We start from the raw sequence: 16,309 nt of genomic DNA, 5'->3' as shown, positions 1-16,309 counted from the left end.
CTCTATTTTAAAAACTCCAATATGCATAGAGAATTTGGAAACATTTTTGTAGTTGTAGAAACTTGAGAGATCACCCTGTATGAGAATCTACCTTTAATAAAGATACTATACTGATACCATAAAGATACTATACTACTCTCCCAAATAATACGGAGACAACACCAATGATGTTTGAGACGATTCCAAAGGATACTACGTAAATACAAAGAAAAACGTATAAAATAGATTTACCTGCTTCAAGTTCCCAGTTAGCAAAGGAAGCGACCCATATGTGCCAATCCACAATGCTGGACCACTTCCTTACTATGAATAACTTTTTCCTAGACCCGAGAGTCACTAACAGGTCTAACATCACCAACACTAGACTACTGGCACGGAGAGACCCTCTTTCGTGGACCCAGGGGTCTGACTTCATGGAAAGAGCCGGGGATACTTACTGGATAGATGACGCTAGCAGGTGACTCTTCAGGAAACTCGCATCCTAGGGAAAGTGCTTTTATTTGGTAGGGATGTCCAGCTTTTGGAGTGCACAGCCACAGGAGTCACAAACACTGTCTCTGAAAGTCGTTCACCTGGCCTTGGCCGGTCAGCCCATACACCGACAAATCGCCAACCCGAGACGAGCTCCCCGGGATCTGCAGCTAGGCTGAACCACTCCCTGCTGCAGGGTCCTGACAGTAAGTACCCGAGCCTGCGCCGCTGGGGGTGCGAGATGCTCCAGAGGCTGGAGGCCGGCGGGCGAGCGGCGCTGGCCAGCGACCGTCTGTCACGGAGGCAGCCCTGCGCCCGGCGCTGTCGGGGAGTTTTTCACTCCTCCCTTTTTTTTTTTTTTTTGTTTTATCCTCCCCAGCCGAGGCTTGCACGGTCCCACGCTCGCCTTACGTACATGGTCCAAGACTCCTCTGTCTCCCACTGCTGTGACATCCGAGGGGGTCTCCGGAGGCGCCGCGGCCCGAACCCGGGGCCGCCTTCGCCCGCGGCTGCCACCTATCGGCCGCCGCGCGCGTCTCGGCCCGGCCCAGCATCATGTCTGCAGCGGCTCGGCCCGGCCCGGCCGCCCCTCCTTAAACAAGTGCCCCGACTCTGGGGGGGGGCAGCCGAGGCCTCGGAGCCCCATGCCATGCTCACCGCTGTGCCACCTCCTCGGCAGCGGGGAGGGAAGACGCCACTTTCTCGGAGTTTGGGGCGAGGCGCGGGACGGCTGGGACGCGCCACAGGCGTAGAACAACGCCGCTCCTGCCCCCCCTCCTCCGCCTCCTCCTCCTCCTCCTCCTCCTCCTCCTCCTCCACCTCCTCCTCCTCCTCCTCCTCCACCTCCACCTCCTCCTCCTCCTCGTCCTCCGGCCCCCCGAAGGAGGTCGGAGCTGGAGAGTTCCAAATCATGACGATCGTCCGCGGCATCTGGGCAAGGGAGAGCGAAAAAGCCCTTCCAGCGGCGGCCGAGAGGCGGCGGGAGCCGATCTGGGACTGATTATTCCGGGCTGCGGCGGCCGTGGCGGCGGGCCGGGCGCGGGGACTCAGCGGCGCGGCGGTGGTCGACACCGCGCGCGCGGGGGGCGGACGACGGAGCCCGGCGCGGGAGCCGCAGCGGCCGCGGGAGCCGCCGAGGGGCCGGGGCCCCCTGCGCTCGCCCCCTCACTACCATGTACAGCGTGCGCTGCAAGAAGAAGGCGGGCGATGCACGCACACCCCCCGCGCCCCGCTGCCTCCGGCTTGGCCCCGGGCGTGCGCCGCTGACCAGGGGGGAATGTGCTGAGGACGGCGTGGAGCAGAGCCGCGGGGGGAGGGGAGGGCGCGACGAGCCGGCGGCGGCTGGAGGGGGCGGCGGCCGGCTCCCGGCTGGGACAAAGTTGCCCCCCGTGCAGATGGCAACTGTAAGTACCCGCCCGGGGGGCGCGGGCTGGCGCGGCGGCGGCGGGCTGGAGCGAGCGTGCGAGGAGCGCGGGCTGGGGCCGGAGCGCTCGGCGGGGCTGGCGGGCACGTTGGCGGGGCCCGCGGTTTGCGGGGCGCCGGGTCCCCCCGCCGGGGCTCCGCGCCGCCTCCCCCCCACTCCCCGGCCCCGCCGGCAGCATCCCAGGCCAACCCCACCCGGCTCCGGCCCCCGGGCACGGCCGCTCCTCTGCCTCCCCTCCCCCCCACCCGTTCCCAGCCCGCGGCTCGCGATCGCCCCCCTCTCCCTCCCCCCCAACCCCGCTGCCCGCTCCGACTACCGCGGAGAGCGCCGGGGAGAGCCGTTTGGGGGAGCCCCGGCACCCGCGGTCGCCACCGCGGCGGCGGCCCCGGGCTGGTGGCGCGTCCCGGCGCCTTTTTGCTCTGATCGTTCGGATCTCACTGGTGGCGGCCACTTCGCCCGGCTTCTAGTGCTCCCGAATCCCGGCGCACCTCCCCCCCCCCAAAAAAAATAGGTGCTTTTATTTTACAAAGGGTGGCTAGGATTAGTGGGCCCTGGAGATTGGACACGGGGTAAGTCGGCCTTTTACTTTGCAGAAAGACTCTGCGTGTGCGTGTGCCTGTGCGTGTGTGTGTGTGTGTGTGTGGCGCGGGGTGCTTTCCCCTCACCTCCCTCCCCGCCTTCTTCCCCCTTTCCCATCCTTCGCTTTGGGGCGGGGTGGGGGAGGGGGAGCCTTGCGCCCTGGAACTCCGGGTGCTTCTGCCTGGGCCGCTGTACTAGCAGCTGCGCCCCGAGCCGCCGCGGGGGCCGGCCTGGGTGCGGGGTTCTCACCCGCGGAACCCGCGAGCTGCTTCCTGCAGGGCTGTGCAGGGCGATGATCCAGAATCAAATTTGGGGGGGTGGCTGTCGGGGTGGGGGGCAAGTACCAGGCCCCCGCCCCCGCTTTCGCTCCCCCCACCCCTGCTAATCCGAGTCTGTGCGGCGGCGCACCCACGATTTTCCATCGGAGGTGCGTTTGCCGGTCCGAATGCCAGCCTTCCGTGGCTCATTCAACTTTATTTTCTCCGATTTTCGGGTGTCTTTAATGGCAAGAAGGAGGGAAAGGGGAGTGGGGTGAGAGGAAGCTCTTCGACCCTGGCCAAGCAGAAGTGAATTAAAGTTGTAAACGCTCGAGTTGAAAACCGGCTGGACACATTTTTGCCATGGGCTGATAGGAGGGGTGGGAGGTGAGTGGGGGCGGGAGAGCACCGGAGGGTGGGGGAGGGGACCCCAACCCCTGCTGAATGGATGTGCAGATTTGATCCCGCCGAGAAGCTAAAATTCAAGGTAAACGTTTTGCTTTCATCGGGGGTGTCGGTGCGGCTTTTTAAGCCGGCAGGCGTTTGCAGTTGCGTCGGGAGGTCGGGGATCTTGGCGAGGCTTCTACCCAGTGAATCCGATTCGTCTCCACACGTCTGGGAGACCACACGTGAACGTGATTCTCGGCAGCCTTGCACGTGTGTGTGTGCGTGTGTGTGTGCGTGTGTGTGTGTGTGCGCGCGCAGGGGCTTTTGATGCGGGCGGGAGTTGGCTTGAGGATCAAAATCCAGGTCTCCAGGCTTGAACCCGTGACTCAAACGTCTTGACTTTAGTTTGGGGTGGTGATTCGACATCAGACTTTGGTGGTGGCGAGGCAAAGGCAAGGGTGACCAGATGAAAAGGAATGGGTTCCGGAAGCCCACGTTTGTAACAAATGCAGCCCCTTCCCCCCATGCAACACACACACACACACACACACACACACACACACACACTCCATTTCTGCCCTTTCCTCTAGAGTGCTGGCTGTCGACCCAAAGTGGGAAGCGGACAGAAGCCTTTAAAGGGACAAAAAAAGAATGCAAGAAATTAAGGGGGAGGTGGGGTGATTCCTTGGAGAGATGAAATTCGGATATCAAAGCACTGACCTTTCGCACTTGCTGTCCCTGCCCCCTTCACCGTTCTATTTGTCTCTCAACCAGACCAAATGCCCTTACCTCAAGGAAACCAAATAAAGAGGGGTGTGGGGTGGGCACTAAAGCATTGGCAAGTCAATTTAATAAGCAACTCCAGAGCTGGGTATTCTGGCGAGATGCTATCAGTCCGGTTGGTTATTACTAATTCGGTAGGGTTTGCTTCTGCAAATAATGGCACACGGCGGCGGCGCCTTAGGAAGGGCGGCTTGGGCGCTTGCCTTTGCTTTTACTTTGAGCTGGTTCTTGGTAAGAGGTGATCCGTCCTCTTTAAACTCCAGGTACCCGGGAGGTGCTCCGGGATTGCGGATGCCTTCGCTGAGTTCTTTGTAATCTATCGTGCAGAACTATTTCAGTGGCTTAAAGATGCGGTTTGGCCGCGTCGCTGACATGATCAATGCGAAGTGGACACTGGGCGCTCTCGGGAAAGCGCTGCTAAGTGGCATCGTGCATGCAATTAAGACGCTGATGTGCTTAATAACGTGGCAGTGAAGTCCACCATCAAAGCAAAGGCGCTTTCCCTTTTCTCTTCATATTCAAAGCTCCTGAAAGACAATTGGTGATTTAAGAGCTTCTTTGGGGTCCTTTTGATGCTTTTTCATTCCACCCCTTTTTGCCTTTGAAAAGTATGCTTTAGGTTCCCACCCTGGCGTTTCCAGCCCAGGTTTAAAATAGCCCAAGTATTGTGGCTCCTTCCTTCTCTGTGAAAACGGGGGCTTCTTCCCGGTGAACTATTAAGAAGAGGTTCTGGAAGAAAGAGGGGGCCGGGTATAGAATGAGGTGAGGAAACTTGTAAAATGGTGCTGCTTTTCTCTTAAATTAGAACCATGGAACTGAACTGACAGCCATTTTATGTATATTTATGGATTGGTTTTGGAAGGGGGGGCATGGAGCTGGGAAGAATATTAAAATGGGACTGTGCAACGTGCCCTTTTCTTGTACAGAGCAGCATGTACCAGTTTTGTCCATTAGGAAATTATATCCACCTTTAAATCCAAATGAATGTCCGATTTTTATAAAGTCCGGAGGATGGCGATGTGCCATGGGGGCAGGGGTTGTCATTTTTATTCTCTCCTGAATTTCAGAGACTTTGAGTGATCCCTGACATTTTTGTCACATCCTATCATTTCCCTTTTGTTTTTGTTTTTCCTCCCCTTCCCCTTGCAGGAGGTAAAATGCACACTTGCTGGCCCCCAGTAACTTTGGAACAGGACCTTCACAGAAAAATGCATAGCTGGATGCTGCAGACTCTAGCTTTTGCTCTAACATCTCTCGTCCTTTCGTGTGCAGAAACCATCGATTATTATGGGGAAATCTGTGACAATGCATGTCCTTGTGAGGAAAAGGACGGCATTTTAACTGTGAGCTGTGAAAACCGGGGAATCATCAGCCTTTCTGAAATTAGTCCTCCTCGGTTCCCCATCTACCACCTCTTGTTGTCTGGAAACCTTTTGAGCCGTCTTTATCCCAATGAGTTTGTCAATTATACTGGGGCTTCGATTCTGCATCTGGGTAGTAATGTCATCCAGGATATAGAGACAGGGGCTTTCCATGGGCTACACGGTTTAAGGAGATTGCATTTGAACAACAATAAACTGGAACTTCTGCGTGATGACACCTTCCTTGGCTTGGAAAGCCTGGAGTACCTACAGGTCGATTACAATTACATCAGTGTCATTGAGCCCAATGCTTTTGGGAAACTGCATTTGTTGCAGGTGCTTATCCTTAATGACAATCTCTTGTCCAGTTTACCCAACAACCTTTTCCGTTTTGTGCCCTTAACGCACTTGGACCTGCGGGGAAACCGGCTGAAACTTTTGCCCTATGTGGGCTTGTTGCAGCACATGGATAAAGTTGTGGAGCTCCAGCTGGAGGAAAACCCCTGGAATTGCTCCTGTGAGCTTATCTCCCTCAAGGATTGGTTGGACAGCATCTCCTACTCGGCCCTGGTGGGGGATGTGGTTTGCGAGACCCCTTTCCGCTTACATGGCCGAGACTTGGACGAGGTGTCCAAGCAGGAACTCTGCCCCAGGAAACTCATTTCGGACTATGAGATGAGGCCGCAGACGCCTTTGAGCACCACGGGGTACTTACACACCACCCCAGCCTCCGTGAATTCGGTGGCCACTTCTTCCTCTGCTGTTTACAAACCCCCCCTCAAGCCCCCGAAAGGGACTCGCCAACCCAACAAGCCCAGAGTGCGCCCCACCTCTAGGCAGCCCGCCAAGGACCTGGGCTACAGCAATTATGGCCCCAGCATCGCCTACCAGACCAAATCTCCGGTGCCTTTGGAGTGCCCCACTGCGTGCACTTGCAACCTGCAAATCTCCGATCTGGGCCTCAACGTCAACTGCCAGGAGCGCAAGATCGAGAGCATCTCCGAGCTGCAGCCCAAGCCCTACAACCCCAAGAAGATGTATCTGACGGAGAACTACATCGCCTTGGTGCGCAGGAGCGACTTCCTGGAGGCCACGGGGCTGGACCTGCTCCACCTGGGCAACAACCGCATCTCCGTGATCCAGGACCGCGCCTTCGGGGATCTCACCAACCTGAGGCGCCTCTACCTGAATGGCAACCGGATCGAGAGGCTGAGCCCGGAGCTGTTCTATGGCCTGCAAAGCCTGCAGTATCTCTTCCTCCAGTACAATCTCATCCGCGAGATCCAGTCCGGGACCTTCGATCCCGTCCCCAACCTCCAGCTGCTCTTCCTGAACAACAACCTGCTGCAGGCCATGCCATCGGGCGTCTTCTCTGGCCTGACCCTCCTGCGGCTCAACCTGCGGAGTAACCACTTCACCTCCCTGCCCGTGAGCGGCGTCCTGGACCAGCTGAAGGCCCTCATCCAGATCGACCTCCACGACAACCCCTGGGATTGTACCTGCGACGTGGTGGGCATGAAGCTGTGGGTGGAGCAGCTCAAGGTGGGCGTGCTCGTGGACGAGGTCATCTGCAAGGCGCCCAAGAAGTTTGCCGAGATGGATATGCGCGCCCTCAAGTCCGAGCTGTTGTGTCCGGACTACTCGGACGTAGTGGTGTCCACGCCCACGCCCTCGTCCATCCAGGTCCCGGCCAGGACCAGCGCCGTGACGCCCACCGTGCGCTTGAACAGCACCGGGGCCCCAGCGGGCTTGGGCGCGGGCCAAGGGGGTGCGTCGTCCGTGCCGCTGTCCGTGCTGATCCTCAGCCTGCTGCTGGTCTTCATCATGTCCGTGTTCGTGGCCGCCGGGCTCTTCGTGCTGGTGATGAAGCGGCGGAAGAAGAACCAGAGCGACCCCACGAGTACCAACAACTCCGACGTGAGTTCCTTCAACATGCAGTACAGCGTGTACGGCGGCGGGGGCGGCAGCGGCGGCGGCGGAGGCGCGGGGTCCCACCCGCACGCGCACGTGCACCACCGCGGGCCCGCGCTGCCCAAGGTGAAGACCCCCGCGGGCCACGTGTACGAGTACATCCCGCACCCGCTGGGCCACATGTGCAAGAACCCCATCTACCGCTCGCGGGAGGGCAACTCGGTGGAGGATTACAAAGACCTGCACGAGCTCAAGGTCACCTACGGCGGCAACCACCACCTGCAGCAGCCGCCGCCACCGCCGCCGCCGCCGCCGCCGCCGCCCCAGCAGCAGCCCCCGCCGCAGCTGCAGCTGCAGCCGGGCGACGATGACAGGCGGGAAAGCCACCACTTGCGGAGCCCGGCCTACAGCGTCAGCACCATCGAGCCCCGGGAGGACCTGCTGGCGCCGGTGCAGGACGCCGATCGCTTTTACAGGGGCATTTTAGAACCAGACAAGCACTGCTCCAGCACCCCCGCCGGCAGCAGCCTCCCGGAATATCCCAAATTCCCGTGCAGCCCCGCTGCTTACACTTTCTCCCCCAACTATGACCTGAGACGCCCCCATCAGTATTTGCACCCGGGGCCGGGGGACAGCAGGCTGCGGGAACCGGTGCTCTACAGCCCCCCCAGTGCTGTCTTTGTAGAACCCAACCGGAACGAGTATCTGGAGCTAAAAGCAAAACTAAACGTTGAGCCGGACTACCTCGAAGTGCTGGAGAAACAGACCACATTTAGCCAGTTCTAAACAGCAAAGAAACTCCTTGGGAGCTTTTGCAGTGCAAGCGAGAGAGCGAGCAGACACAGACAGTGAAAGCAGTTGATTAATCGCGTTGTTTCAACGTTTAGGGTGAAGTGCCTTGGCACTAGATTCTCAGCTTCGGGCGGAAGATACTGAAAGGGTGTGCAATTTCCTTTTAATTTTCCACGCGGGAAACATTTGTGTAAATTGGGCACATCGCTTTCTCTTCTTGCGTGTGTGGGGGTGGGGGGAGGCGGGAGAGGAGAAGGGCTTTAGGGAGGGCAGTTTGCTGCGCGCCGGTGACTTGTTAAAGGTCCCAGACGTTTTTTGTGGCGGGCTGAAGTGCTAAGAAAGATGCAAGGTGGGAGTGCATAGATTCCACTCTTTCTCTTTTGCTCCTGTCCCCCTTATAGCCACGGGTGGGTCTAAAGGCTTTTGTGAAGAGATTGACACACCCCAAGTTTAATAGGAAGTCTCTCTTTCTCTCTCTCTCTGTCTTTCTCTCTTTCTCTCTCTGTCTCTCTCCCTCTCCCTATCTCTCCCTCTCTCCCTCCCTTGCTATCTCTCTACCCCCTCTATCTCTCCATCTCCCTCACTCCCTTCCAGTTTCCTGTTTTCTTGTTCCCCTGTCTTCCTCCCTTCCCTGTTCTCTCCTTTCTTTTTAAAGGATGTGTTTGTATGCATTCTGGACATTTGAAATTAAAAAGCAAAAGTATTGTGATCTTTCAAGGGATCACCATAGATGTGGACAAATCATTAAAATTACAGAGCTATATGATCCATAATTGATTAGTCAAAATAACTTATTGATGAAATATACAAATATTTTATTGTAGCGCCTATTTTTATATGCACATTTAGCATTTCTCTTTCCTTCACTACTTAGCCTATGATTTTCACAGAGGTGTCCACTATATTTGAAGATGCATTTCCACAAAGGAAGTGATATCAGAAAGGCACTAGAAGTCATTAAAAACATAGAGAACTTAAAGCCAATGCAATCCACCCACCCGATTGGATATGTATTTAAATAAAACTGATTGTATCCCAATGTATTAAAGGAAAAAAAATAGGGCAATCAATTGGGCCATTTGAGTGAGAATCGTGTGCAAGTTTTTGATTTTATTAGAAAAGACTTAAAAGTATTTTTATTAGTCAACCAAAATGATGTATTGATTTGACTACTATTGTAGCCGATTTTTGATTGTTTAACCAAACCCAGTTGCATTTGTACAGATCCACGTGTACTGGCACCTCAGAAGACCAAATGATGGACTGTACAAATCTCTATACAAATGTCTTTATCACTCTGGGCAGCAAGCAATGATGATAACCACAAACAGGATCTCTGTAAGATGGGGCTACTATTGTTACAGTCTCATATGTATCCCAGCACATGTAATTTTTTAAATAGTTTCTGAATAAACACTTGATAACTATGTCAAATATGAGGGATTGAAGTAATGATTACTTAAAATGCAAAAGATCTAGCTATGTGTGAGTGAGTCTCCATTATTGCCAATTTAGGACAAAGTAGCTTTTATTCCTTATATAAAATCTTTTCCCTAATTATCAATTTTAAAATATATATATACATATATATATAATCATGACTTTGTTGGTTCAGGGAACTATGTTTTTTAAGTGTGTCATTTATTGTGTTAATTAGTGAAATTTCAATTGTATACTTGTTTTCTTACGGAAGTATTCAACTAACACATGGAGCATGGTAAGTAATATATTGCATATTCATATTTTTCTCATTTTTATTTGTTTTTGTTTGTGTCAGTATTATTTATTCTGCCTACCACTTTTCATAATTTTCGTATTTGACTGGTGTAAAGCACCTTCAACAGTTTTGGTGGAGTCTTTCTCACTATCTAGGCAATCCATATCCTAAATGATCAAAATATTGGTGGATGTAAATCATTTTGCTTCTGGGTAAGAGTTGCCTGTGCATTTAGACTAGTAGATAAGGCTGGAAATGTTTCAAGGTATCAGAAATGTCCAGAATCGAGTGCTTCATTACCATTGGTGGAACTCCTCCTCATCTCACCTGGAATGTGTACACTCTCAAAGTCTGTTTGTGAACTTAATGTTTAAGGAACACTTTCCATGGCAGTCTGCCACAAAGAGGCAGCATTCACCCATGAGTAAATTGACAGTAACTGCTTGAATTCAGATTGAACAGGTGGTAACAGTTTCCCTGAGGAATTAAAAAAAAGGAGGGGGGTATTATGTTGGCCAAGTGAAGTAAACTATCCCTATCCTTGGTAACATTTTCCCTTTCAAAAACTGCTTCAAAGGGAAAAGAATGAGCTTAAAAAGTCATGATATTATCATGAAAAAAAAACTGTCTCTTAATCTTCATCTACCTCCATAATTGATCCAGGTTTAGAAGAGAAAAATAAACGCCAGTGTTTTACTTTACTTGGGGGTTGCTATTCATTCTTTCTTAATGGGAATTACTTTTCTTCTAAAACATCAAAATCATTCCAGTCTTGTTAATATAGATATCACAATATCTAAATTATAATATTTAATGTTAATTGATATCTTCTATGTAACGAACATATACGTTTAATTTCTATATTAAAGCCGGAAAATAAGAGATAAATGAATTACATGTAATTAAATATGTAAGTCTAGAGAATATGAGTGGTTTCCAAAGTAAGTTCATTGATATATTTTTCAAAGATTTATAGCACTATTTCACACAGACTTATCATATAAACACTTTAAGTGGTTTCTTTATTTCTCTGCATTTCCTAAGGTGCTCAATGGTTCTTTTAAAAATAAAAATGTTGTTTATTTTTTGGGTTTTTTGTTTCTTTGGGGGCCACACCCAGCAGTGCTCAGGGGTTACTCCTGAACTTGCACTCAGGAATTACTCCTGGCAGTGTTTGAGGGACCATATGGATGCTTGGGAATAAATACGTGGTCAGCACATGCAAGGCAAGCACCCTACCTGCTGTATTATCTCTCTAGCACTCAATGGTTCTTGTCTCAAAATGGTAATTATATGATTTATGAAATGAGTCAGTTTATACTTTTTAAATATTTCACCAACAGTACTAAAAGTATTAGAATAAATTCTTGCCATAATAAACTACTAAAAATTAAGATATGTCATCATAAACTTATACTGAATTAAAAGCAAAATTTCTCTTTCTGTACTTTGTGCACTGCCATTATATTTACCATTTACATCAAGAATAAGACGTGTGGTTTTAAACATTTGAATTTTGATTTTCAGGTTGCTCACAGAGTATAATGCAATTGGGCTTTGTGAGTGGTATAGGATTGGATTAAGAAACTTTTCAAACTCTTGCCATCGAATTTTGGAGAGTCACAATATGTAATGCTTGAGGGTATCAGTTAAAATGTGGATGCTAACTAAACTTCTTCTCTGTGCTTGTTCTGTTTGACGTGTTGCATAATCTCATCCCAGTGTATTTGAAGATAAATGATATAGAATCTTTTTAACTATATGTATTTGTAGTGTAAATATTTAAATTATTTCAGAAAATAAATATATTTCATGCAAATACAGATAATTTGTATGCTGATATTCAAAATCATTTACAACTAGAATGTTGATTGAAGTTATGAGCTAATCAACTCTAGCATAATTTTCCTACTTGGAGAACATCTTTTGTTTAAGCTCTGTGATCACCTTTACACACATAGATGAAAATCTTGGGCAAATATCATGGCTATTTTAGTCTCCTTTCATCACTATTCTTTTAACCTCTATATAAAAATTAAATGAGTGTCAATAAAATTGTTTGTATATGATGTAGAAAGGGTTAGAACATAAGACGCTAATTTCACATAGTCTCTAGCCCTATCTATCCCTTGTTACTATGTTTTTAGAAAAATGCTCAAATTAAATATGGATAATAATCTTTCCCTGATTTTTTTTCTAACCGCAGGCCTTTATTCCCTGAGGATCCCCACATAACACTCCCTCCATCTTTCAAATCTCCTCTATTCTTGTCCTCTCCTTTCATAATTTTTCAATAGGGCAAAGAGAAGAATGAGAATAGTTAAGTCCTTGTTTGAAATGCCAAAAACTAGCTAGTTTATTTCAAGAACTCAATAGATTGTTCACAAAGTCACATAACTCCAAATTTATGAAGTTAAAGCAGATCACAGATACACTTCCCATTCATTCAGAAATATTCTCTTGCTACATTTTTTAGATAGCTCCAAATTGAGACATTTACAGTGATTGCAGAATATTAAGTAAAACTAATTTTAAGAATAAATTTTACATTAAGAAAGAGAAATTTAAAACAACAAAAGAAACAGTGTAAATACTAGAAGTCAGGAATACTTAATTGACTCAAATAATACAATATATGTGAAAATAGTAAATAAACTTATCAAATTAGTTACTTTTGAATAATATCCCTCCAACTTCTTTAGTTTTTTACTATCTTTCAAGTCTAAATTTATGAGAATAAAATTATAATAGTTTGGTGCACCTTAATTACATACTGAAAATAATGAACTAACATCATTACCTAGAGTATATTAAATTGTATTGCTTGAGGTAGCAGTACATTTTATCACATTTTATTTTAACTTAGTTGCTTTTCTGAGTTACCACTTTATTTTCACTTATTTATTAACATGTATGTGGCACACAATTTGTCAAATGGAGGGACATCGGATACTCAGTTTTCATCTAGAAAGCTTTTATATTATTTTTCAAATTGTTTAAAATTATACTTTCATAAAAAATTATACTTTCATGTTCTATGCTTTAGGCAAGTTAAGCTGATAGAAAAGAATTCTATGCAGTCAAATGTTTGAGTGTATCAACAAAATAATAATATATTCTTCTGTAGCAAACCATTTGGCTTAAGAGAAATTATTAGATAATCCTCGTGGTAGTTTTTATCAGTAAAAAAGTGAATAATTTTAATGCTCATTTATTAAAGAACAATTTTAAGTTTAAAAACAATTTTTATATTTCTTATTGAAAACACTTTGAAGATCAAAATATAAATATTTTGATCTCATAATATGTTAAATAGGGCTAAAAGACAAATGTAATGATATATATTGCACAATGTTCAGTATATCAAATATTTTTTTAAAAAATATGATAAAAACAGAAGAAAAGTAGTGATATATTAAACTCAATACCTTTTTAACTGGGTATTTTTATCAGTAACATACAGAAAGTTAAAAATGTGCTTATTTTAAAATTATATATTTTCCAAAGTAAAAATCTTGAAGCACAGATTTCAAAGATTTTTTTATTTGTCCATGCAGAAATGTAGTATTGTTTTATCAAACTGAGGCATTGATATACTTTTTTACTTCAAGTAATATTTTTAAGTATTTTAAAATATTTTCAAAGTGTCACATTATTAGTTTAAACTCAAATTGAATTACAATAATTAAGCATTTAATACATATGCAAGTGGAAAACTTAAGTTACTATTAGTGTTTCAGAAAATGTCTGATTTTTATTTATTACAAACTAGTAATAATTTCAATTGTTTCTCACTATGATTTTAAGCAGTCTTATTCGTTAAGAGAAAAAATAATATTGGATATCATAACCAAAATTGATATTTTTATTTTAGTTTTTGACTAGATGGATTCCTATTCAAGTAAAACAGAGTGATAGTAAATCCATACTAATCTATTATCAATTTTTTTTTTTTGCTCAAACACGGAAGCAAATGGAAGCTTTAACTAAGCATTTTCTATACTTCAGAGGTTTCTCTGTCTCTGGTAGTTTGTCTTATGTATTAAATGCAAACATTCACATGTAAAACAAAGGTACAGCCAATACATATATCTTACCTGATCTGATTCAACTACATAAAATCTGTGTATAAGATTCATATGTTAACCTTAAGAGAACAATAATTTTGCTATACTAAATCCCAAGTCTCAAGAGTGTTTCACTTATAAAAATTGCATTATCCATAATTATGGGAACACACACATTTATTTATCAATGCTATTTAAATCCCAACCTTTAATAACAACTTTGTATCTCCACTGCCAAGTGTAAAGTTCACAGAAACATTTTTTCCCTTCTTTCTATTAGTTTCAATGAAACTTTTTTATATTACTGTAACTCTGGACTTGCTAAAGCCCTTTTAAAGTATGCAAATAAACATGCTTTTTTACTTAAAGGTTTTTGTTTGACATTTCCTCATAATTATTAAAAGAATACAGTTCTGAATCAGCACTTTTTGAATTTCAGATTACAATTTTAGTTGTGTTTTGCTCTCATATTATCCCTCTATTGCATGATTATTCTCTAATATTTCAAATGAGAGAATAGCATATTTTATAGGTGCTTCACTACATGATCTTCAGATCCAGATCTGATGCAGGTCTAACAGAATATTTAAAATAATTTACTCAGCTGTCATTTAAATTTGTTTAGCTGATACAGTGATATTTTTGATTATTTGGTTGTGATTAAAGAGCGCCCAGTTTTAAATAATATTACTTCTAATATAATAACCCAAGTACTATAGGAGTATGATTAATGTTTGAGGGTGTTTATGTTAAACCATTACTCCACCTGTTGCTCAAGAATAATAATCTTTAATACTTAGCATGTAATTATAAGGAGGAGTACATTTTGACTTATGTACTCAAAATTAAAGACTTTGATTAAGTGAATAAATCATTTTAGTTCTCAGAATTCCAGTATTGCTTGTTTATAAATACTGAAGCAGTGCCAACCAAGTGATGAACAATACGCCAAATCCTGAAAAACCTTTATTTGATGAAAACAACTTAACTTCTTTAAAAGAAAGTAGTTTTGGATTTGAATGCCTTTGTACTAGCTAGATACTCCCCATATTTTCTAAATCAAACAGCTTTTTATAAGAGTACAGTATCTGCTGGATCATGAGCTCATTTTTGTTTCTAATCATATTTAAATAAAATATGTTCTCCAGTTTTAAAAATGCATACAGTTTAATCCTGGATTTTCAGGCATTGTTCTATGAAACCTAAGATTTTTTCAATACCTTACGTATAAAAATACATAATAGCATATTCTATATGCATTTATATTATAAGCAAATAAAAACAAATATTAGTAAAAATCAGAATGAACTATGACCAGAAATAAAGATATATGAATATTTCAATGGTAAAGTAAATCTAAGTGATAACGATTTATAGTGACCTACAGTCATGCAGATTTTATAAACTGCCCTAACTACTACAGGCCCCTAGGCATTCAAAGGGGTGTTCAAATAGTAACATAAGAAGTAAGTTATAACAGAAGGAAAACTTTAACTACTGCTCAGAAAGAAAGGTTTACACAAATGGTCAAGTGCTGATATACTTGAAAAAAAGTCCTGGTAGTCAGCTCTGAGATTGTACATTAAACATCAAATATTTTGAGAATCAGTTACTTGGAAAATACGATCCAATAGATTCTGATAAAATTGTTAATTAAAGGGAAGACAAAATTCCCAAGATTATTTCACTGTTCGACGTATTAAAACAATACAATGAGTAGGAAATATGTACTTCACTATGCTGGTGATAAATAGTTGTAAGTGGGTGTCTATTTACAGGAAGCAGAATATAATGAAATGATATTTCTAAAGTCTCCAAATTTCTGGTTTTCTTTAAAATTGAAAAGAAATTGAGACTAAATGCTGTCATACTTATTAAGAAAATATTGATGCTATCCTCTCATTTTTCTAACAAAATGTAAAGTTGCTGTGCTTTTTAAGTACACTGTGAATTAATTATATCTAACTGGTGGTTTTGTTTGCTTAACAATTGTACAATAACTTTGTTATTACTTGGAAATTTAAAAAGTAGTGTCTGATATAATACAATAATTCTGTGTTATTTGCTGTTATTTGATATCAAATGGTAGCCAGTGGCTTCAAGGCAGAAAGATAGTTCTAAAATTCTGAATTATGTTCTTTTTTCATTGCAGATCTTTTACAACTTTGCTTCTCTGCCTTGTTTTCATTTTGAATATGATTCACTTAATTTATGAAAAACATTAGGAAATGTAGATATCCATTTTAACTGGATATATGTCAACTGCAGTTCTAAAATTAGCAGCATGACACTTATTATTATACCATGTTTCTATTATTATTTTTTAAAATTTATTTATTTGGTTTTTTTTTTTTGGTTTTGGGGTCACATCCAGCGATGCTTCGGGGTTACTCCTGGCTTTGCACTCAGGAATTACTCCTGGTGGTGCTCGGGGGACCATATGGGATGCTGGGAATTGAACCCAGGTTGGCCACATGCAAGGCAAATGCCCTATCCTCTGTGCTATCACTCCAGCCCCTACCATCTTTCTATTAAATGCAGGATTACAACTTCCAAAGGAA

The 16,309-nt window shown here is 44.9% G+C and overlaps 1 protein-coding gene across 3 annotated transcripts; it reads left to right on the top strand.

Annotated features, from left to right (window-relative positions):
- The first annotated feature begins 1,586 nt into the window (after positions 1 to 1,586).
- Positions 1,587 to 8,217, top strand: SLITRK5 (SLIT and NTRK like family member 5). Of its 3 annotated transcripts, none has more exons than XM_056109717.1 (2): positions 1,587 to 1,874; positions 5,050 to 8,217. In XM_056109717.1, exon 2 carries the CDS (start codon positions 5,058 to 5,060, stop codon positions 7,956 to 7,958), a length of 2,901 nt encoding a protein of 966 aa, XP_055965692.1. In that variant the 5' UTR covers positions 1,587 to 1,874; positions 5,050 to 5,057; the 3' UTR covers positions 7,959 to 8,217. The 3 variants fall into 3 exon arrangements, with proteins under 3 accessions (XP_055965692.1, XP_055965693.1, XP_055965694.1); XM_056109718.1 differs by lacking the exon at positions 1,587 to 1,874 and adding an exon at positions 2,205 to 2,463; XM_056109719.1 differs by lacking the exon at positions 1,587 to 1,874 and adding an exon at positions 3,142 to 3,217.
- Positions 8,218 to 16,309: the final 8,092 nt, after the last annotated feature.

The sequence above is a fragment of the Sorex fumeus genome, unplaced genomic scaffold, assembly GCF_029834395.1.
Source record: "Sorex fumeus unplaced genomic scaffold, SorFum_2.1 ptg000008l, whole genome shotgun sequence".
NCBI classification, from domain to species: Eukaryota; Metazoa; Chordata; class Mammalia; order Eulipotyphla; family Soricidae; genus Sorex; species Sorex fumeus.
The sequence above is the reverse complement of the archived record's forward strand: the minus strand, read 5'-3'. Positions and strand labels throughout refer to the sequence as shown.

Coding starts and splice junctions, on each gene's coding strand:
- SLITRK5 (XM_056109717.1), top strand. CDS start 5,058: ATGCACACTTGCTGGCCCCCAGTAACTTTGGAACAGGACCTTCACAGA.